This window comes from Bombus impatiens, unplaced genomic scaffold (assembly GCF_000188095.3).
Source record: "Bombus impatiens unplaced genomic scaffold, BIMP_2.2 scf_0621, whole genome shotgun sequence".
In the NCBI taxonomy this organism is placed as follows: Eukaryota; Metazoa; Arthropoda; class Insecta; order Hymenoptera; family Apidae; genus Bombus; species Bombus impatiens.
The window spans coordinates 170,630-195,271 of NT_177040.1; the positions used below are offsets into that span (position 1 = coordinate 170,630).

At 37.2% G+C, this 24,642-nt stretch overlaps 1 protein-coding gene and 1 long non-coding RNA gene across 4 annotated transcripts in view; one reads left to right on the forward strand and one right to left on the reverse strand.

Annotated features, from left to right (window-relative positions):
- The window catches only part of LOC100745945, a 28,605-nt gene extending 9,081 nt beyond the window's left edge, over positions 1–19,524 (forward strand). Inside the window, exons 2-13 of one of the 3 annotated variants that reach the window (XM_033322354.1) lie at positions 4,756–4,778; positions 6,243–6,302; positions 6,407–6,489; positions 7,307–7,679; positions 9,165–9,688; positions 10,272–10,633; positions 10,818–11,005; positions 11,088–11,213; positions 11,631–11,687; positions 11,798–11,923; positions 13,847–16,404; positions 18,965–19,524. In XM_033322354.1, coding sequence (XP_033178245.1) covers positions 4,756–4,778; positions 6,243–6,302; positions 6,407–6,489; positions 7,307–7,679; positions 9,165–9,688; positions 10,272–10,633; positions 10,818–11,005; positions 11,088–11,213; positions 11,631–11,687; positions 11,798–11,923; positions 13,847–16,404; positions 18,965–19,027 — 4,543 coding nt within the window. In that variant the 3' untranslated portion in view covers positions 19,028–19,524. Of the gene's footprint in view, positions 1–4,755; positions 4,779–6,242; positions 6,303–6,406; positions 6,490–6,513; positions 6,768–7,306; positions 7,680–9,164; positions 9,689–10,271; positions 10,634–10,817; positions 11,006–11,087; positions 11,214–11,630; positions 11,688–11,797; positions 11,924–13,846; positions 16,405–18,964 lie in introns of those variants that run through there. The other 2 variants (XM_024369620.2, XM_024369622.2) reach the window with 2 other exon arrangements.
- On the reverse strand, positions 11,002–13,847 carry LOC117152036. The gene is made up of 3 exons (XR_004462255.1): positions 13,410–13,847; positions 12,826–13,244; positions 11,002–11,986 (listed from the first exon to the last, which is right to left on the reverse strand). It is a non-coding gene; the product is annotated as an uncharacterized LOC117152036 (long non-coding RNA).
- Positions 19,525–24,642: the final 5,118 nt, after the last annotated feature.

Here is a 24,642-nt window from a genome sequence, read left to right on the forward strand (position 1 = left end):
TTTTTCGCGTAGAATCACCCCCTTCCCGCTTGTACCACCAGTTACCAACCACCCTGTATATCGACTATGATTCTCTGCAGCAAAAAATGTAACGTGTTAGGGTGAAATATTGCATTTAGACGTGGATAGCTTGAACCAGGGCTGGCGTGACTTTTTGAGGGCCCGGGTCCAAAAATTTGGAGGTCCTGAATACACATTGAAATCCTACATTTAAATTTTACAACGAGGAATTATTAATTTACAAATGCTGTTACGTATTATACAGGGTGGTTGGTAAGTATTATATATTGTTTATAAGCAGTTTTTTAAACAAATTCAAGTAATATTTTTTCGCATGCATAATTCGCTTTCAAGGGGCAAAAAGTTCAATGAAAGTAGAAAATTTGTATGACTTTTGCGAAAAAAGTGTTGATGTATTTTAATTTCTCTAAAAAGTGCATTTCTCTGAAAGCGCCTGGATTTTTTTTTTATCTAAAGTAGTTTCCAGGATTTACGGAATTACACTGAACTTTCATGATTTTTTCACTCCTTTAAACTAAATCACCGCTACTAAAAATATGTCTTGCATCTGTTAATGGTATCGCCATTCTGTAAAAAGTTAATCCAAATTTGTATTTTTTAATTGGGTAATTTTCGTAGACCGCGGAGCCCCTCAAAACGCGTGGCCGGGTTCCGGCGAACGCGCTGAACCTGTCTTGCGCCGGCCCTGGTTCAAACCTACCATAAATTGATTATAAAGCATCAGAGTATTCTGAAAATTATAAGCTTATTTATCGACCTGCATCGATACCATTTTATTTCTATTTTAAGTTACATTTGTCAATTTTAACGAAAGATCAATATAGTACCACGATAATACATTCAAAACAGGCCATATTCCCCCAGAAACGTTCTTATAGCTAGATGAAAAAAATTACCTCCAAGATGAAAACAATATACCCATAGTTTACCACATAAGAAGAAAAATAGACCATAGATACTAGGTGGGGATACAATATGGCTCTAACGCAGAATGACACAAAAGGCAAACACAGAAAAAACATAAAAAAGTATTGGTGGATATTGAAATCATAAAGAAAAAAAGAAAAAAAAGAGAGAGGACCAGTAGCGTCCAATCTCTCTGCCTGTACAATAAATGTAAATATTGTAAATAAATCTAAATGACATCCCCTACCCACTCCACTCCTTCTTCCCCCACCCTTCCCTCAGTCACTTAACCTCGCAGGAACTAAAAGTAGGCTACCGATCTGTCCTATTTTGCGACCTAGTTTTCAGGACAGGAGAAGAAAGAAAAGATAATATCGTATAAAAATATCGCTTTTGAGCAGCTTAAATTAAATTACAAATGTTAAAAATGTAAACCCAACACAAAATATGGTATGGCTACGTCGCGTAATGGTACTTTTGCCAAAACCAATTTCAAATAGAAATGTTTATTGTGAATGCACATGTAATTTATATCTTTCTTAAGCAATACACGTTATATAATATATATAAAGGGTGGTTGGTAACTGGTGGTACAAGCGGAAAGGGGGTGATTCTAGGCGAAAAAAGAAGTCGAAAATATAGAATAAAAAATTTTCGTGTGGGGCTTTGTTTTCGAGAAAATCGACTTTGAATTTTCGCTCGGTACGCGTGCGGTACGTTATTACGGATCTTACTGTAGATCGTTGTCCCGATGGAAAAAATTTAAAAAAATTAAAAAAAAATTTTATTCTATATTTTCGACTTCTTTTTTCGCCTAGAATCACCCCCTTTCCGCTTGTACCACCAGTTACCAACCACCCTTTATATATATTATATAACGTGTATTGCTATATACATATAAATTATGTTTATTGCATAATAACATTATATATTATGTATATATGTAACTTGAGCCACAAAGTGTTCAGAGTAACATTTAACAAGATTTTAAAGAAAATATTAAAATGCAATAATTTTTAGGACATTTGTGTGATTTATAACAGACAGATTTATTAAAGAGAATGGTCGCGGGTTTCTCAAATTAATTAAACGAAGCAACCTTCCTACGCGCGATGACTTCCTTAAAAGGATTAGGCGATGAAACATAGTCGAGTCATCGAAAGATAAGTTGCGGTCGCGACGATACATATTTAGGTTACCGTTTCTCATTCTTTCCTTGATAATTCCAAAAGCAATTCAGTTGAACCGACGGCAAACACACGACAGCAGCGGCTACCGTGTCGCCCAGGAAATAAATCTTCTTGCTCTCGACTACTTTGCACACTTGAAAATAGAAAGGTGCTTCGATTCGAGTATTTTAGAACTTCTTGCTTTACCAGGTCACCTAGTGCTTTCGCTAAATCAGTTAAACGGCAATTGTCTTGCTCGATAAAATATATTCTTCAAGAAATGTATCCTCCTTCGTGTCTTAAACAATAAAATTGCATCTTAAAATAAGAATTCTGCTAAACTTTACATAATGAAAATATTGATAAAGACTTAAGTCGTTAAACATAGTCGTGATGACTGGAAGTCTCGTCTATTGGAAGAAGTCCTTTTAAAGTAGTTTCTTAAAACAAGAACCCGAAATTTGAAATTGGATTGGAAAGTATATACTGGAGATAAATAAAATGGTAATTTTATTAAAGTTGAGAAGAAGAATAAAATTATATGTTGTTATTTGTTTATTTAGAGGTAGAATCACAATAGCTATTAGTTTATTCTTCGGATAAATCTATCACACCGTTCTGAGCTGAACAACCTTTATTGCACTTTCTTACATGGACTGACTAAACAGTAAAACAAACACCTATCGATTAAACCTATCGATTATATCTAGAACTATTTTCTAGTTACTATTTCTTGTAACTAGCGCATCTGCATATAGATGGCGAGCGCGGACTCACGTTGTCATTTTCGACATTATACATTGAACAAAACTAACGACAATTTTACCAAGGAAAAATACAAACTTCTTTTTTGATTTTCTAGATATTGAAATGGGAAAAATGAAATGGAAATGAATAAAATTAATGAAATTGATAATTCTATGAAAAAGTTGATGAAAGTCACTTTCCAACCAGACGATGATTCAAGTAAAAAATTTCCAAGCTTCCATCGGCAACCATAACCTCTTTCATTCAATGTTACTTTGAACTGCGCTCTCGAAACGGTAATTGGAACGCGACCACCGACGCAATCCTAAAGCTATCGAAACAAGTCGTTTTGACAGCAGCTCTCGGTGTGCGCGAATGTCATGTAGTGCACGTAGGTGAACCAAAATACCGATACCACGCGATATGACTCAACGTTTCGAATAACTGCGTTCCACAGATAACGCAGGAATGTATCCAACTAACATTAAAGAAAATCTTCCATATACGTATCTCTACACGTATTATCGCGATGATCGTTACTGATGATCATTTGCTTAATAGTTTCCCGAGAATTCAACCTTTTGATATCTTCAATGGCATATTGGAATATAAACACTTTTAGTGACTTTTGACGTAGACAAATTGAATCGACCACCTAAATGAAATTTTACCATGGAAATATTTCGAAAGAAATATTTTATTGCCAGAAAGGAAAGAATTCGAATGTTTAACATCGTGAACGATTTTGTAACTAATTGTTAGTAGAAAGTTTGATAAGGGTGTTAGAATTTTTCTAAATCTTTTTAAAGTCTGGAATAAGAATTAATTAATTCGCTTGAATATAAACAGTGCAATTTTCCTATGTAGTATGAAACAAATATGTGTCTGCCTATGGATGATTGAAATTATTCAACATGAACATTTTTTACTTCAATACATTCTTTAACCTTCTCATTCCTAACATTGACTTTAATTGCGATCCGCGAATTAATTTGTGAGTGTCAATGTCAAATGAAATCGTCTTTGAAAACAACTTCTAAATATGTAGCACTGTCGTCTTAATTGCGTATATAAACATATCTCTGATACTCATCATCTAAATTAAGTCATTACACGTACAATGAACATATATACATATATCTAATCATTACTTTATCAACACGCATGTCATACCTATTTATTTCTATATGTTATCACAATTCTATTGCTCAGACACGTGACGTTAGTGATTTTACAATAAACTGAACAGCCGTTTTCTCTAAGCGTTAACTTCATTGCCTTCGCTAGAATAAAATTGCCTTCGATGTCTTGATATGGTGGTTAGGTTTATGGCCTGTCATTGCTGTACATGTTGACGAATCGATGAATAGATGTTTCTGTCAGCTTTAGAAATTTTATGAAATTTCAGTATTATTAGGTTGGCAACTAAGCGATTGCGAATTTTGTCAATATCGCCTAATGACAAAATCACTTAGTTGCCAACCTAATATTATTATCGGTTTGCATAACCTCATATACCTAACACAATGATTTTGTTTCAAAGAATAAAATTATGTTTACGTAGATGGATATCGAGTGATTCCTGGACAAATGGACATATTTTTTGAAATAACTAGAAAATTTGTAGAATCCATAATCGTTAAGAAATAATTTAATACCGCACGTTAATTTAAGAGTAAATAGGAAAAAGTGTTGCAATTTTAAAATATCTATGTTATCCATAACATTTTTAATCTCGTTAATCCTTTGCAATTATACACGAATATTTTATTAAAGAATTTATATAAAATACGTATATAGAATTTGTTTCATAAAATAAATTGTTTATATGAGATAAAATATTATCAAGTTGCAAAGGGTTAATACTTCCACGACTGTATCCTCCTAAGTGATCAAATGTTTCTCGTTTCAGGAATTCAGACGGCCTAGTGACAGGTACGTGTATCCACGTTCAAGCAAAATAATTCGCGGGCTTGGTTGCTCGTAAAACGTAGCAACGAAGATATGCGACGTATGCAAATAATAACTGCTGCCTCATGATAACCAGCAAACGGAAAGTTCGAGCTATGCAGTTAGTTAGATTCGTCGTTTCAACGTTTACAAACATTTCTGGCAGTCCATCGATAAAACAATATTACAGATTCCTTACCCAATATGAATTCCTATAAAAACCAGTTAAAAAACATACATATACAATTTTTTCCAAATATCGTCAATATTTTCGATTTTTTAAATATCTAAAAAAGTATTTCCTCCCAAAAAGAATTCTTATGCAACATAGAAACAGTGTTTACTTTGGCATCACGCAAGCTACACGAGATTTCCGTATCTCTGGAAACAGGAGAAACAGCCGGCAGCTTCGCTCCGTGTGTACACAAAACGTCTCTAAATACACAAATTCCAAATGAACCCACAATATCTTCGAGATCCACATCGAGCCCACTTGCACAGGAGGGCCGAATACGAATCAAAAGTTCAACAAAAGATCGAATTTACCGTTTACTGACGATCATCGTATTACGATTTTACGATTCACGCATTGGTCACGGCGAAACTTAATCCCATATAAGGTTACATTCCAAACTTCCCGCTGTAAATAGACTTTCGTTCGTTCACACTTGCAGATTTAACTGTAAAATATAGAAAAATAACTTCTCGCGAATGGTAACTGTTTTCTCAAATAACATTAATTTTTCTTAACTTTTATCGTATAAACAATTTTATCAATACTGTGTATCTACCGTTTTAATACCACTGTAAACTGTAAACTCGTCGAATTCCTGAGAGATGAGTTCAAAGAGGAGGTTACAACGATAATAAATCTGTCCAATATCTAACACGTCGACTGCTACGCGAATTTTATGTATTTTGCCGCTGGAGTCGCCACAGATTGAAATACGCTACACTACAACATTTTATTCTTGCGAAATATTACATTACATTTGTGCACTTTTTATACCGATTTTGGAAAGAAGAGAAGAAGGAAGGTATCTCAATTCGACGAGTATATTTTTTCCTGTGACAATGTTATCTGTCATTCGCATCGTTGAAAATTTGTTAATTCATGAAATTCATCTTACTTCGATCGTTCTATTAGGTTGGCAACTAAGTTATTGCAGATGTTGTTATTACCACCTAATGACAAAATCCCCAATTAGTTGCCAACCCAATAAAAAATTTCACAACCTGTGTCACTGATGGCCACCGTCACGGTCAACCTGTCAACTTCCATGATGGTAAACAATAACCATGTTTTATATCACTCCAAACCATAAACGTTAGCTGGTAAATCTGCCTAATTTCGTTTTTTAGCTTCTATCATATAAACAATTTTGTCAATACTTTTACGAATTACCTTTAATACCGCTATAAACTGTAAACTGCTGGAATTCTTGGCAAACGAAGCAGAGGTTACGACGGCGGTAAATCTGACGAGTAGAGTCGGCCACGGGGTTTCTGGTGAGGCATATAGAGAACGTGTGAAAGTGCAGCGAAAACGATGCGCACACGTCCCGCATAGCTGGCCACTCGTTAGCATTCCACTAAATCGCTAATCGTTTCAGGACTTTGTCCCGTGCCTCCTCCACCGCCACCACCACCTCCAGTGCCTGGTCAGGTGCCGGCCATGAGGATCAACACCATCGAGGTAAGTGGAAGATCGTATTCAGTCGGCGTTTATCGCTCGTTGCGAGCGATCCTCGCGGGTTTTAGTGGCATGACGTAGGAAGCTTTAACTGACCCAAACGAAAGGAAGGACAAGAAGGAAAATATTATGTGCGTTGATTGGACCAATTGTTCAACTTCAAGTGTAATATTTTATTTGTGAATCGTTCGTAATATTGTTTGAAAAAGAATTCTTCTTAGTGTCAGAGTGTTTCTCCTTCTGCTTGTGTTTCAGTTTATTCAGTTGGGTAACTAAGAATGGTGAGTGTTCAGATGAAAGGATTTCTTGGGTCAAGTTGAACCGTATAGCCTGAAGAAAACGAGGGCATATACATATACATATATATATGAGGATTTATGGAAAGAATGCGAGGTCGCGATGAAAGGGTAGATTTAAGATAAAAGATGTTTCACGAGGAATTATAGTTGGTCCAAAATTAAAGAGATCTCAAGGCTGTTGTATCTTCTCTTTGTTCCACGTGTATTCTCTTTCAGTGTTTGTTTTCCACATGTACAGTTCTTTGTTCCAGTATATTTAAAAATAATTTAAGCACGTAACAAAAAGAAAAGACGAAGAAGAATAGCCTTGTATGAAGTATAATATCTTCGACTCTGTAATTGACAAATTTGATATCTTCAAAATCAACTTAATATACTATTCTCACTATATTCGTATTTTTGAAGGTGAAAAATTGGAAAAATTTGCCAAACGCGAGGCTTCTATTTTAATGTCACGTAATGCGACTGTGTAATTAACATTTAACGATCACAAAGATGCTAAGGGAGACGTTGAATCGTAGGCACCGGTGACAAGAAGGCCGCAGATGGCTAACAACGATGTTTACGAACCACCAGCGGCTATTCAGAACGCAATGCTGACCAAGGATAAGAAACCATTCACGTATACACCGGGAATGGGTGGAAAATTGGACCTTTCTCAAATTCGAAGCCCACGAATGGCACGCAGAGTAGCGAAGAATGCGAACGACGAGGGAATCGAGGGTCCGCCAAAATCGGCGCTTGAACCGAAGCCGACACCAGCACAAAACACCGGGGCTAATCTGTTTGTTCAACCTCAAGTGGCGATCCCTGTCTTTCCGACCAATGTTCCGGTTCAACCGTCTGTCAATAGAACGCCATCTACACCTCCTGCCAATAAGATTCAACCTGCTAGTAAGTATACTTGATGGTAAAAATGTGAGAGCGTAGTTGAGAAAATGATGAAGAAAAAGTAGAACTTTTAGAAAACAAGTTAAATACTTTCAGATATAATAATAATTATAATGATAGTCGCTAAACACTTGACCTCGAACAGAATACTGATGATGTTGTCTCTACTCAGTCATGTAGATTGGATGAAAGCAATTTATTAAAAAAAAATCTCTCCAAATCCACTTATGTCCACCTGGTAAACATTTCTTAATAGATATTTTAGAGACTGTGCATATGAATTGTGAAGTCTAAATTTCCTCAGAATTTTAAATCTATTTGCAAGAAGTCAAGTCTTCTTCTATGATGTTTCAGAACTTTCTAATAATTAAAACTCATAAATACAGTGGCTTGCGAAAGTATTCGAATGCTTACATATACAAACTTGAATGGCCGAAATAATGTACATTAAAGCAATTTGCTTAGACAAGCAGATGTCAATAGGAAGAAGGAAGTCTTATGATTATGTCAGTAAAATTTGAGAAGGATTCAACAACATAGGTAGAAATTGATATATTTATTAGAAACACGCATGGCATAGAAACATGACTGGCTAATAAAAGTATTTGAACGCTACATATGTTATTAAATTATTTAATATTAATATTTTGTTGGACTACCTTTAGCAGCAGTAGTATGTCTCAATCGACGTTCCATACTGTAAACCAATGATTTTGTAAAACTACACTCAACGGAGTTCCATATTTCTATAATTTTATCTTTCAATACTTGCTTTGAGATTATTTGTAGTATATAGGATTTTTTTTAATTCGCGAATGATAACTTTCTCCTCTTTTCCAGTCAATTTCTTTAGTCGACCTGGTCGAGCTTTGTTTTCAAGTGTTTTCAAGTGCACCAATATTTTCATTTAGCAATGATGTTTACATTCGTTGCTAAAGAAGATGAACAGTTATCAACAGTGTTACAGCGTTTGAATAATTTTCTGGGACACTCAGCATGAATGTTTCTAATAAAAATATCATAATTCCTGTCTGTATTATTGAATCGTTTTCAAATTTTACTGATGTAATTTTGGCACTTTCCCGTCGCTATAGATACCAAATTGTCTTAACAAATTAGTTTAGTACAGCTCGTTTTATTAATTGAAATTTGTAAGTGTAAGCGTTCGGATACTTCCGTAAGCCACTGCATGACTCGCTATACTAACTGTCCTAGAGAGCACGTTCGTCTACATGTATCGACCGATGGTAAAAAGTTCGAACTGCGGTTTATGGTTACAAATAATGGCGGTAATGTTTTGTCCGGAGTTCGTTTACCTTTGAACCTAGCAATCCAAAACAACGTTGGTATTCCAAGGCACAGCAACATGTGTCTCTCTCGATTCAAATCTTCCGTTGATTTTTGTACCGCTATACCATTATCATCGAGCAAAAATCTAAAGTAACCGGACAACGGAAAAAATTGAATGCCATAATTTTGTCATTTCAGCTCCAGAGAAGCAACCAGAATCACCGAAACACGTGACCAAAGCAGAGACCAAAGTAACGCCGACGATCGCAGTTCAGCCGAACACACCCGAGAGTCCGAGCACTCCGACTCAAGTGACTTTGACAAAGGCGCCAACTCCGTGGCTGCAGAATAAGAACAAGCCACAGGAAGAATTACCAGAGTGGGCAAAACGTTCGAGCGTGAACAAACAGCAGAGCACGTCATCGTCTTCGCCGGATAGTCCAACGTCACCACCGGTTTACGCGCCTTCGATTCAGCAAACACAGCAACAATCACCACAATGGCAACAAACTCAACAAAGACAGCAATCGATTCAACAGAGGCCGCAGTCTCAGCCGCTTCAACCAACACAACAGAGACCATCGCAAATTCAGCAACCGCAACAATACCAATACCAGCAGCCTCAGCAATTCAATCAGCAACAGAAACGTCCGTTCTCTAGTCCTTCTGCAACGCAACAGATTCATCCAACGCAGACGCAAGAACGCATGATACCAATTCGCGTAAGTGTTTATTATCATGCGAGGCAGATGTTCGAAAGTAGTTTCACGATCTTGCTGACTACTGTAACTCACGTCAATCCATTTGTTTGATAAATTCAACGATCGGTGGATCAGATCTTTAGTTGGACTGTGCTATTTCTTGGTGGTTAAAGATTTAACGTTTCAGTTACCTACAAAACTATTTCTGTTATTTTATTTAAGAAATGCAAGTAAAAGAGTTGTTAGAATAGAAAAATAGAATAGAAGAACACGCAGTAACAAAAAGGCAGCTCCAATATTTAAGTTCAGTTTATTGGAAGAAAAAGAGAGGCGTAGGTTTCATATTCGAAAATACAAAAATTTATTATTATGAATATTAGTTGAATATTTATTTCACACATTTTCAAGAGGATTCGATTTTCAATTGGTTTTTGTTGGTTTATTCGAATTATCAGAAAGTGGAGCTGCATTCTTGTTGCAACAGACCTTTCAACCCTCGAATTGCTTAAAACTTTGAGTTTAAAGAATAATTAGAGAAGAAAGAATTGTAAAATGAAGTATGGAAATCATAGTATATTAACATACAATAATCATTTGTGTCCAGATTGAGGATAGGCCGTCTGTGTTCGACGTAAAACCAGAGCCTGGTCACCATCAATTCAAGCAAGCGAGTCCACATCATCAGCAGCGCTGGGGACAACCGACTCAGAATCAGGTTCAGAATCAGGTTCAGAATCAGGTTCAGAACCAGGTGCAGAATCAAGTTCAGAGTCAAGTTCAGAATCAAGTTCAGAATCAGATCCAGAATCAGGTGCCTCAACAATCGACAGGTGGCGCGTACATTATACCAATTATGATCGAGGGAAGTGATAAGAAGCCTGCTGGTGTAGCTACTTCGAATAGCTCGTACTCGCAACCGATTCTTAGGAATAACGCGTCTAATGCTGAGAATCAGAATCAGAAAGTGTAAGCTTATTTTCAGAAATGTGACAATTATCTTATAAGTAGACTTGTAAGTAGAAGAAATATTATAAAGATTGAATAATATTGTAAGAATTTATAAAAATTCATAATCTAGTAAGAAGCTAATATAAATTTATATCTTAGTCAAAATATAAATTTGAATTAATTGATGTGTTATTGCTATTAGGATGGCGCAACGTATTATACCTGTGCAAGTTCAGCAATCGGATTCTGGTCCAGTTCAATCTCGATCGTTCAGAGTTCTTCAGAAGATCACAGACACGGATTCAACGAACGACGTGGACACTGAACAGATGCGTAAACTTCAATTGTCAGAGGACGATAGGATTCTGATGAATAAATTCAAGGAACAAAGTAAAGATCGTATTTTACCAGAATGATGTGGTTTTTTATCGTTTGATTATTCTGTTATTACTACGTGTTCTTCTTTCTATAGTCGACAATGAATCTTCTCTTCATCACGAGGAAGATCCGAGATATCGTGGTGGTGCTATACCCTCTCGAGCTTTCCGCTTCCTACAAACTATGACGGAGTCCGGTGATGCTCCTGCTGTGAACACGAGTAAGTTTTTTACGTTTCAATCGATTGACAGGCTCAGAGAGAAAGTGGTACAAATAGTTAAAACATGACTTTGAAAATTGTAGATAAAATGAAATGTCAGTAGAAAATTCTGTATCTTTCTAAACATTAAATTTATTACTATAACGTTATGGAAGCTTGGAAATTTCTAACAAAATTCTATAGATAAATATCAATTTTATATATATATCGTTTCATATGTGTTCATCTTGTTTTTAAAAAACGTATACTTCTACCACTTTTCCATGGAATCCATCGACCATAAAGGTACAACTCTGTATTATTAGTATTTGTAAAATACATATCGTGTGCACGTAACGAATGTACTGATAGTACAACAAAATTCTACTTATAAAAGAATCTACTTATAAAATTATAAAATAAAATCGTACGTTGCAGCGTCACGGCCACCATCCGCCATAAACAAGAAGCAGAACAGGAATTCAAAGACGTTTGGTAAGTAAACTTGTTAGTCATTTTTCTCTGATTAGCTCTCCATTACATTGAAGCAAGATTAGCTTCTCATTAATCCTAAAAGATGTATATGATAAATATAATATTTGCAGAAGAAACGCAAGCGAACTTACCACCAAGCGAGCAACAGGTTCCAGAGCCAAAGAAATACATGGGCAGCGCGATTCCCTCCAGATCGTTCAGGATATTACAAGCGATGACAGCGCCGGAGAGCGTCGGTGAGTGTCGATCGGCGAACATTTATCGTCGAGACCAACAAGCGTAAAAAATCTGTCATCCTTCTGAATGAAAAGAAGAAGAAAGGAAACGCGTACAACATGTTCATAATTCATGCAGGAACACGCTACTCGTCCATGATGAATTAATAATCGCAACAAGCTTCTATTGACCCTTGTACATTAATGTTCAATGACAAGCGTCTTTACTATTCTAATGGATGATTAAAACTTGAAGTAACGATTGCGTGCCGTCGCTGGAACATTCCCGAATCCTGTGTTCACAGGAATAACGAAAATTCCTTGGTATCGTTCAGCTCGATTAAGCCCTCACCCCGTTCCATTCAAATTTCGTTCAAATAATTTCTTTTCTCTCCCGACAAACTCGTTGCAACAGAAGTTACATTAGAAAAATTGTCACGCAATGCCCATTCTGGACGTTCCTGTGTATTTTAACGATTGACACACCGATCATCGAGCAACGATCAATATAACGAACTTTTCTTTCGCCGAATAAAAACTTATGATTGCTGTTGAGATGGTCTTTTAAAACACCAGTCACTCGATATGTCGTACATATACAAGTGCATGGTAGGTGAATTATTCGTCTATTTCCATCGATCGAGTAGTATCGTGGTAAACTATGTTGCTTGTAAAATCGTTCGATCATCGTCGTAACAAACGTGTCGATTCGTCAACGTTGACATAGCCGTTCCTCGTTTAGAAATGAATACACGAGAAAGTATGGCAAGCTACGATATATGGATTTTGGGTAATTTAACCGGGAATGTTGCATGTTCTTATTAATTGATTTCACACGTGTTTAATCATCGCTGGGATTTTAATACGATTGCAAGTGATCGATTTGCATGTAAAACCGTACTACGATTATTTTGGACACTTACGATCCATCTGTCCAGAATATCGTACGAGCATGTTCTTCCTACTCGAACGTAATGATCGCTTGTGTCCCGTCGAAGATCATCGACGAGCTGGTTTTGCGTTCACAATTTTCGATCGTTTCCTTTGAACACAGGATCACACGTCTCGTTTTTTTTCTCTCTCTCTCTCTTTCTCTCTCTCTCTCATTCTTTCGTAGCCGTCCGCGATTACACTCGTTGCTTATCCTCGTGGCATCTCGCTTGTCCGTCGATTTTTCACAGCCAACGGAGGATCGTTCATGGTAGACATTTATTTCGTTTTCTGTAATATTGGCTTGGCAACTAAGTGATTGCGGATTTTGTCATTAGACGCTATCGGCAAAGTCCGCAACCACTTAGTTGCCAAGTCAATATTTCAACATAATAGAGTGGAACATTTTTGCCTAGAAGAAATAAAAATTCCTGAATATCCCATGAATACTGACGTTAGTGAAATTTAAATACACACAGATGTTCTTTAAAAACAATTGTTCTGCTAGTAAAAGATATTCTTCTTATATTCTATGTATATTCTTTTTGGTAAATAATAGTACAAGTTGTGTACATACTGCGCGCAAGACACTGCTTCTTTGATAATTAGTTCACCAAACATTTTGTGCATTCAAAGAACTGTATTTCTTATCTAATCTTTTATCTTTTGGAATTTTCCTGTAGCCTTTAGTTGGGTAAGGTTTTTTCAGCCACCAAGTCATTTCTTATCAGAATTAACAATATTTCATATCTATAATAACGAGATTGTGAATTTGAAATGAGTCTCAAGCTTAAACAGAACATGAAATGAATGTCTATCGCTCGTTCTTCCATCGCCTAATATGAAAAAGAAAGAATATCGCGTGTAATATAAGAGAAAGGGAAGTGTGCGGGTGAAAAGAAGGGGATAAAAGCAGAGAAGCAAAAATAGAAAAGGGAGAAACGCAAGACCACATCACACCCCAATAGGAACAGTTGAACTTCTTGTCTGAATGCATTGTGCTGTTTGTTGTAGCCACGCAAGAAAATCGTCAAGCAGATTACCACTGCCAAACAGAGAATAACGTGCCGGGCAATCAGCAGGGTGTCTTCCTCTCTCCCTGTCCTCCTCCATTTTGGACCCCCGACAGTGGTTGGTGGGGTTACTACCCTCTTCCATATCCTGGTGTCGCGAACGAATCTTACCCTTATCATCCTGATAACACTGCCTACGTATACTTTCCTATTTACAATCAAAATTACCCACTTTATTCACCTTATCCACAGTATGATCCGATGAATAATAAAAACGCATATTCTGGTGTTTACCCACCTTACATCGTCCCAGTTGCTCCACAGAATAATAACAATTGCAATAACAATTGTGAACAAGTCTGTGGCGATGTGATAGTAGCAAAAATTCACTCAACGAATATTACAGATATTGCAGATATTGCAGAGAATATTCAGGAAAATAATGGAGGAAATAAAGCACTGGAAAGTAAAATTGCCAGGGAGAACGATGATAGTACAAATGGTGTTCTGCAATGGGAGAAGGTGAACAGCGTGTCACGAACTGCCAGCAACAATAGCAAAGACAGTGACTGTACTACTGCGATGAATATCACCGATGAAGAGGAGATTCCTGGTGAGATAATCGTGTCAGAAGTAGACGAGGATAACAAGAATTCTAACAGACCAGAGACGAAATCTTGCCCCAATGGAAGTCTCAATGTCAACGTTCCAAACTATACCTACATCGACACGAGTGACTCCAGCGACTCCACCGACACGGAATCGCAATCTGACAACGAGTCCATCATCGAATCGTCTAAAGGTAGCAGTGATTCTGATGATTCTTCTTCCGATAGCGACGACTCTGATTCTTATTTAGCGTACTCTACGGGACTGAATGCTCATGGCAGGTTAGAAAATGACGATGAGAGGAATCCGACTAAAAATAGCTCGAGCAAAGAATCTTGCAACGAGGACGAAAATTCTGAATCATCCTGTAAGAACAATGTCGATTCTGGAGCAGATGTTGAGCAACAAGTGGAGGACAACGTGGAGAAAACGCAGACCAGCACGTTTCCTCATCAACTGAGCGTGATTTACGAGGACGTCGAGCGTCCAGATTCCGAGAGTCCTAGAGCTCGAGGGCCTAGAAGTGTGAAAGACTGGAACGAGACGCCTCTCGAAGCCATTGACGACCCTCCTGATGATACTGACGCGCCAACAGTCAGCGTGAGTCTGCCATTGAGATTTAAATTTTCTGTATCTGAAAATAACGAAGATGTGACCACAGTGATCGTTGGAGACAGCACCATCAAGCCTGAGAGAGGTTATAGCAAGGAAGAAAGCAGAAAGTCGAAGGTCCAAGACAGTAGAAGTCAGATGGAGAAGGCTAATGAGGTTTCCGCGGATTTTGTAGTGAAGAATGACACTACTGTGGATTTTGTAGTTAAAAAGAAGAGCTTCGACAGCAAACAAAAGGACAGGGATCATTCTAATGAAAGGACCAAGGAGGAAACGACGGAAAGTAAGGTGAAAGAGGACGAAGATCCTGTAGTACCCCATGTGAATTTTACTTTGAGGAAGATTCCTACTAGGTTTGGTAAAATCAATTGCGAAGAGACTGTGGAGACAGAGTTCACGATTAGGAGAAAGACGAGCGTGAAAAAGGAAGAGGATAGGACGAACAAGGGTCAAGAAGAACGCGCTAATATGAAGAGTAACGATGATTCTGTGACCAGAGAGAATAAAGAAAATAATTGCACTCACGTTGCGACAGCGAAGGACATTGGTTCAGAGACGCGTGACTTCAACAGAAACATCCTGAAACCTGAAGTGATCGTCTCTGAGTTTAACTTGGCAGAGGATTCTTCGCAACACAACAAGGAGTCTTCTGACAAGTTACAAAGTACAGATTCGAAGATGAAACGAGTGGATAAGTCTGAAGGAAACAGTGACCTGTTAAAAAAAGGCAAAGACGAGGTAGGTATTGAAGAGAAAAGAAACAAAGAGTCGAAGCACCTGTTGAGCGTGCAGAATTCCCGAGAAGAGACAGACGACGAAGACAGTGGCGTCACTTCGGACATGAGTCGCATGATCTCCGAAGTGGATACAGATTCGGAATGCACCTCGTTGAAAAACATGAGAAAGTATCAGAGGACTCAGACTCACTCGAGATTGTTCAGGCTTCTAAACGACGACTCGATCCTCCTAGAAGATACAGAGAAAACCAATGAATCTTCTTCGACTGAAGAATACCTTAACCTACCTCTGAAGAGCAACGCCTTCAATTACGACGAGAATTATTGTTCCAATTACTCTAGCGGCGTGACATCTCCAGAATATTCGCCAATTTGCGAACAATCGTGGAAGAGACTTCACGACGCGGACAATTCCAGGTTACCGGACCAAAATGGCGACGTGTTTCGTCAAGGTCGACAAGATCGAATTTCCTGCAAGGAAGACCCGTACTATCAAGCTTGGAAAACTCCCAAACCTCCGGCACCATCGGTGGATCACGACGTGGTGCCATCGTTGGCTTTCAAGGTCCTGGAAAGTAGAAGGCCATTATGGTCGTACAAGGTGAACGTGCTTTGTCCACGGATTAAAAGTACGAAAAGCGTGCCACAGACGTTGCGAACGAACAAACAGACCAACTCGATGGTGTCATCCTGTCCAAATTCCTCGCCCTTCCAAGCTAACCTAAAAAGTGACCATTGCTGATGGCCCGGGGCAGAATGAGGCCGCGTTTGGCCGCGAGCAACCGGTCCACGGACGAGCCTCGCGCAACTTTTCTCTAGATTCGCAAGACTGGGCTGACTATGCCCGGGGGGCTACAGGCTACGTGGTTTTTTTTTCTATCGGTACATATCGTTTGCATATATTTATCTATTCGCATTTTCTTCCTGATTTTTTTTGTATATTTTGTTTATTTTATTTTATTATTTTTTTTTTTTGTTTATATTCTCTTCTATCGTTCTAGTGTTTTTTTCTACTTTTTTTTTGTCTTTGTTTCTTCTTCTTTTTCTATTCTACTCGTGTGTTTCGTTTGTTGTCGAACGGGCACCGATCTTCTACACGGGTGTAATTGTTTTTATTTATTAATTTTTTTATTTGTTTATTTCCTTGTCAATTTTCTTCACTTCGCGAACGAATCGATCCTGTCAGCCGTGATTCGGAGTTTTCTTTTTATTTATTTTTCTCTTTGTTTGCTCTTTGCTGAGATTTGTCACTAACCAGCCGCCTCTGGTCCAAACGATGCGATTCTAGTTTGTCTTCTCTCCTGGATCAATATTAACGCTTCGTATGTCTTGTTTTTATCGTATTTCTGTTATCCTTTTGCAAGCCAGTTGGCAGCACCTTCGCACTGCTCCGTCTTCTTCGTTCTTTTTTACCATCGGTGGGTATCGATGATCTATAAAGAACGAGACCAGCGATAAATCATTATCTACAAAGATGTTCTCGCGGTATTTTTGCATAGCGAAAACGTTAAGATAAACAAACAAAATTCATTGTCAGTGTTTCATTTCAGAGTGCAAAAGAACGATTGCCAAAAGGAAGACGATGTGATTTATTACGTTCGTAATCTTTGCAGAGTGTGATTTCACGCAGGATTGCCTCTTGATTCGACCCACAACTGCATTATGTTGCGAATAAAAATATTTCATGCATGCTTGATTGTGTAATCGACCGTATCCTGTGAATAACGCGAATCGTTTTCCTGTTTTAATAATCCTGAACGGGGTGTCCTGAAGTAGAATGTTCTAAAACAGCGTTTTTTGTGATTTTTTTAGAAGGGAATGGAAGAAATGAAATTATTGAATTTTGAGGTATGTTTTTTATATATATTTAACGAATACAAAATAATTTTTTTTTAAGTAAAAAAATAAATTGTAACAGATTTCTAAGCCTATTTCAGGGGCTGCATTTTTCAATCGGCGTGAAAAATCCACTTCGTAATTCTTGACTGAAACGAAAAACCAAAAAAGGATTAAATTATTATACATTTTTCTTCTAGGTGAACTAAATGAAGGCAGAAAAAAGCTTATTTAAATAATTGTTATAGCACCTTAAAGTTTATATCTCTTTTTTAAAAACACATTTTTTTTTAAATCCACCAAAATTTTTAATTTCACATTTTTTTCTGTCGTCGTTTAGTTCACCCAGAAGAAAAATATATAATAATTTAATCCTTTTTTGGTTTTTTGTTTCAATCAAGAATTACGAGGCAGATCTTTCACGGCGATTGAAAACTGCAGCCCCTGAAACAGGCTTAGAAATCTGTTACAATTTATTTTTTTTACTTAAAAAAAAATTATTTTGTATTCGTTAAATATATATAAAAAACATACCTCAAAATTCAATAATTTCATTTCTTCCATTCCCTTCTAAAAAAATCACAAAAAACGCTGTTTCACAAAAAACGCTGCTGTAGAACACTCTAATTCAGGACAGCCCCTGAATACGCACGCCATGCATGCACGATGCATTTGTTCTGTTGTATATTGTGCCACGAGTTCGAAGCGCGACGATTATATCGCGATTTATCGGATCGATACGATTGTTTGGATTTATCAAATCCAGAGGCAGAAAGAGTCGTAAGTAAATTAACGCCTCGATGATCGATAATAATCGATCGATCGTTAATAGAGCTACTTACTGAAATAATCCATGCTTTGAACAAATAATAATTAGTGTCATTCGTTGCTTTTGATTAGCATTTTACCGTAATCACAACTATTGCTATTGTCATTTTACTATATTGCTGAAATTGTAACTATTACAGTCTGTTAAATCGTAACTGGTTACTCAACATTTTCCCAATTTTCCCCACTTTATGGTTAATAGTTTCTAGTAAACCAAAAGTAGACGACTGTTTTTCAATCGTATCTTGAGTAGCCAACAAATTTTGAACGAATTATAAACTATAATAAGAATCAATTATTTCATGGAATTCAACGACGCTGAATCCTTTCTACATAAAAAATAATTAGAACAATTATTGGAAAAAAATAATTATTCTCTATAAAAATCGTAGCGCGGCAGAGTTCCAAGTTCTTTTATTATTTTTTTTCTTTTCTTTTTTAACCAAAGCATAGGATAATTATAGGACGTTAATAATCTAGTCTGTCTGAATTTTTAGGTCCCGATGCAACGGATTACTGAGCAAGGACGAGTGCCTCCATCAGAAACATGGCATTGCTAGTGTGTTTTCTTTTCTTTCTTTTTTTTATTTTTTATTTTGTTTACGACGACTCGTCGCGGTTCGTTTTAACACGACAACCATCGATACCACAGGACTGCTGCTGAGATCTTCCCAAGTCACCTCACTGTATTTGTTGCCCCGTATAGGTTTCGTCTTGTCCCTTCCGCCATTCTCTTTATTTTACTCCTTCTTCTCCCTTAATCCCACGGTGTGCGCATATTGTTAGAAGACGAAGAACTTTCGAGAGATCGATCGGTCGTTCGAACGATCGACAACTAACGACATTCACTGAAACGAATCACGTGACTGGTTTTTCGATTTCAAAATTGAAAATAATCGTCACCTGGTCGCGGTGATTTCCTGTTTCGCCATCTTCGATAAAAAGGAATCAACGCGAAGTGTATTCGTGTCGAATACCATCACGTTACCTCGATCAATCATTGTGCTATATTTATGTAAGTTGTGTAAAATAAATTATTTGTAAAGTTCACTTTAAACCTTATTTCGAGTCAGTCTATCCCTTTATGCCTTTTCTAACAACTTTCCATCACCTTTCATTTAATAAAAGTAAATAAATGGGATAGCAATCTTTGATCCTTCTTTTTTAGTATTGTGTACAAAATTTCTGCTATACATGTAGAAGGTTGCTGTTAGTATATTAGCATAGGTTGATGTAATTATGTTTGCAATAATTGCTCATAACTCAGTGCTCCAAATGGCTTGCCATAAACGCAGTGCTAACTCACATGTTACCTGTAGTACAGTAGAAAGGGAAATTCTAATAGCACATGTAGATGTGACAACGACCTAACCAAATCCACGTCATTCCATACCATCTACTTACTTATAAATTATACTTATCTATAATAAGTATTAACTTATTATAAATAATCAGCCATGTCACTGCGCCATGCCAGAAAAATTACTGATGCCAGAAAAATTACTGAAAATCATGCCAGAAAAATTACTGAAAATTCTCAACGCGAGAATTGATTGTAATTTTAATAAATAAAATAAAAAAAAATTCCATACCATCTTACAGCGAACCATTAAGTTTTGACTTGACCTTTAGCATAGGAGCTTTAGGATTCGCCCCTTGCTCCTCAACACCGACAAACGCAACATACTACAACTGCAAGTATTCGGCCAAGAAAAGTCTTTTTAGGCTTGAGTCTAGTCTTGTGTACAGTTTGGCCGTGAGTTGAACTTCATTGTAATGTTATACTTAATCATTTTCGTGAATAAAAGCCTACAAAATTATAAAAACACGGTCAAGTTGTTACTCCTTTTTTATCATAAATTTTACGTGACATAGACAAGGTAGAGGAGTAAATGATTCATACTTACGGATCAGAAAGGATATAACCTAACAAACACAAAGATGGTACCCCGCTGGGGGGAGCCACCCACATGTTATATTATTGTACCACTAAGCTATAATATTGTACCAAATGTCCTACTGGACAACTTGTAAAATTTAAATAAATATAAAAAAAAACTTACGGATAGTCGAATATAATTGGTCTTACATTTATCGCAAAAGAGTGTTGAAACAGTAAAAAGGTTGCGCGTCAACCTGATTTTTCTTAATGATACCTTTAACAATCGAATAAAACAATCATTGCCGCTGTTAAATTTATATGTTGGAGATGAAAAAACATCGGCGCCTTTCTTTTAGAATTTTTGGGAAGATCTGGTCTACCTGTATACTTAAATAATAAAACTTTTTTTTTTGGTAGACTTTTTACAATCAATTCTCATTGAGAATTATAAGTAAATTATTGTTGCGTGGTACTGTAATTTGGATTATAAGAGTTTATAATGTTTGATTCAAAAAATCAAAGTTCATTCGTTAGGTAACAGTTTCCCCAGGTAACGCTGGGAGGGTTTTTCGAAATTTCAATTTTTCACTTTTCTGGGACACTTTGAAGAGAAAATTAGCCGATTTTGCGAAAATTTGCGGCTAAGTAGAATTGCGGTGCCCCTGATAACTTGGTGCTGGATCATCTGAAATCAAAAGATCAAAGTTCATTCGTTAGGTAACAGTTTTCCCCAGGTAACGCTGGAGGGTTTTTCGAAATTTTTCGGAACTTTTTTGGAAAACTTTGAAGGGAAAATTAGCCGATTTTGAGAAAATTTACGGAGTATTTTTTAATATTTCTCCGTGAAAATTTTATACAATATTCTTCGAATGTCATACTTTAATGTACTATTGGTTTTAATAAAGAGATTTTAACTGTGTCGTCACAAATAATTCACAAAAACATGCCTTATTTTTGTACGAATTAACCTTAGCCCCCCCCCTCCCCCTTAAATCTAAAAGGTATTATTTCTTCAGTCTGCAGATTTGAACTGTCATGTCAAGTAATAGGGAAATTAATGAGTTTTGGTGGTTGTTGACTCGCATTATATCTGTAAATAATAAAACTTAGAAGTAGCTGTTTCTGATTATGTTTGCCCGAGATTTATAACAATGAACTTAGGCTCAAAGTGATACGACTGGTCACTAAACGTAGCCGCGGTCACGGGACAATCGGTTTTACCTAACAGAGGTATGGAGTAATTGCATAGCTCTCCTTAAAAGAAATATTTGTGGCGGCGCGCGACAATAAACACTCCAACGGTTTCTCGCTTTAGCTAGCTTAAGGACCTGCTATAAATCTTAGGATTTCTCTAGCTAAGGTTCTTCAAACGAACAAATAGTCTTTACCTTAACAGCCCCTAAATCTATTATTTAGTATGGGAAGATACTACTAGCTTTCTCTTAATCGCGGATACCTTCACCCTTCTTCAACCACTACCGTAGAAAGTAACCAATTAACAGCAACGTCCATTTCCCTCACTTTCCGAACGAAGGCTTTCCTCGACGAATCCGATGATCTCGTATCCTTAGACACACCCCATCATAGTTTCCTCTGGAGCGTCTTTATGACGGAAAGTCAGTCGTTAGACAGCAGTCAGAGCCGGTAGTTCGTAGTTAGCAGTAATAGTTGATCCAAGTTTCTTGACATCTTAAGTGATCATCATCAACTATCATCTACTAAAAAATGGATAGTCCAAGTGAAAGTTCGCCCAACACCCCTGAGCCCCATGTTAACTCGACAATACATGGGAAATTAACAGTGCAAGATTCTTTAATTATCATACAAGAGTTAATTCAGTCGTACATGCAAAACTCGAATGCAGAAGCTAAAAATGTGTGGCTGCCGCGTTTTAATCCCGAAATCGCGGGCTCCGATCCAGCTGTATGGTGCGCAGCTGCCAATCGGATTATGGAGAAAAATCCTTTAGAAAACGGCGCGTTGTACTCTGTTTTAATTAATGCTCTAGAGGGTTCTGCAATGCTATGGCTTAAGAAAGTAATGGTCCATGAATTGGATATTACCTGGCCAAAATTTAAAGAACTTTTCACTATACGTTTTGGTGGAAACGAGTCCACAGCCTGGGCGCTTATGAAGATAATGAAGGAACAACCAATGAAGGACGAACACATGGGAGCGTTCGGCCTCCGTCTCCGTTGCTTCTTGAAGACGAGGTGGGAAAATTTGACTCCTGCTGAAATAATCAACGCCTGTGTTCTTGCTCGACTGAGTTCAGAAGATGAGCGTATTAAAGACATTGCACTTGCGGGGAATGTCACGAATGAGGATGAATTTCGAAGTCTAATGAGAGATTTCTCTTACGCGTGGTCGGTGCCTTTCTCAAATAATTTATCAGCAAGCCCTGAAGTTAAACAACGCAAGTCATCTCGCTCCCGGATTAAGTGCTTCTACTGTGGTGTCCTTGGACATAAAATGGCAGTGTGCCGTAAGAGAATAAGGTTTGCGAAATTGAAGAATATACAAACTCGAGAAGAAAATCAACCAAGCACGTCAAAGGCGTCGTATTTCAAGTGTCATGAGGAGGACCATGCCGCGGCTGATTGTCCGTTGTTGCGAAAAAGAACCTACAATTCCGGCAGCGTACATCGAGTCGACGCCTGCGTGGTGGAATCTGCCACAGTCAGTCATATAGGTAAGTCGTTTCCATTTTACTTCGATTCTGGAGGCGAGTGTTCCCTAATTAAAGAATCCGTAGCCTTGAAATTTTCTGGTAAAAGAATGACTGATATAGTAGTAATAGGAAATACCTGTATTAAATGTACATCACAAATTTTGTCAGTTGTATGTATTAATGGTTTTACATTGGAGATAACTTTCCATGTCCTTGTTGATAATTATTTAAAATACAGGGTGGTTTTATTTTTATTCTATATTTTCGACTTCTTTTTTCGCTTAGAATCGCCCCCTTTCCACTTGTACCACTAGTTACCAACCACCCTGTATATCATGATTGGTCGTGAAATTTTAAGCCAAAGTTTTGACGTAAATATTACACAAAATAGTCTCGCTATCTGTAAAATAAAAATAATTAATGTGTAATAAAACCGCTGAAAACCCGTACTCGTGTAAATACGGGCTTTACCTCTTATTGCGGATCAAATCGCAGAATTGCAAAAAAGCGAGATACTTTATTAGCCTAGACATAGCCAGCGGGTTTCACATAATCCCTATTCATCCTAATTGTACTGAGTATACAGCATTTGTTACCCTCGATGGATAATAAGAGTATATAAGAATGCCGTTTGGGTTAAAAAATTCACCATTCGTTCTTCAAAGGGTCATTCTCAAGGCCTTAGGTGACCTCACTCAGTCGTACGTTGTTGTTTATTTGGACGATGTTTCAATTATTGCCGACTCCGTAGACCAAGCTCTAAAAAGATTATACATTGTATTAAATACCCTCATAAAAGCTGAATTTTCTTTCAATTTCTCTAAATGTTCTTTTCTAAAAATATCGATACTTTATTTTGGGTATGTAATTCATAATGGAGAAGTTCGCCCCAACTCGGGTAAAACACAAGCTTTGAGCTTACCTGCAGTGACAATTAGGACCGCACGATGATAGCGCAGTGATTAGCGTCTTTGGTTACGAACGGCCAGGACTCAGGTTCAAATCCCAGCATGCGTAGTCCGATTTTTCCTTTCCGCAACGTGCTTTACAAAATGCAGAAAAAACAAAAGAAGGAAATAATTCAATTCGTGCAAGTTTCCGAATGCAAAAAGAAAGAAAATCAACATACCTCCCAGCGACATCTTACACCAGCAGCAGCGCTATCAACATGGTGGCATATCCACCTCAGGCAGTTCATAGATCTAGCTTCTTACTTCCGAAAATTCGTACCTAAATATTCACAAGTAATGGAACCTCTGTATAATACCTATTTTAGGTAACAAAAACATAACTTAGACAGATAAACATGAAAAGATAATTTCTGTCCTAACTGATGCTCTTGGCTTTGAATTGCACCACCAATCGTGTGACTAAATCGAGTCCATTAGAGAATTATTAATCGGTAGGACAGCAGCAAAACCTTATGGCTTGTTGCTACCCGATAATATTGAAGAAAGAGAAGTAGATATCTCCGATGTACGACAGCAGGCAATAAATAATATTGAAATTAGTGCTAAATATGATAAAGATAGATTTGACAAAAGTACAGCTAAGGTAGTTAGATTTAATCTTGATGATTTTGTATTACGTAAAAATGAGAAAAGAAATAATCAAACTAAATT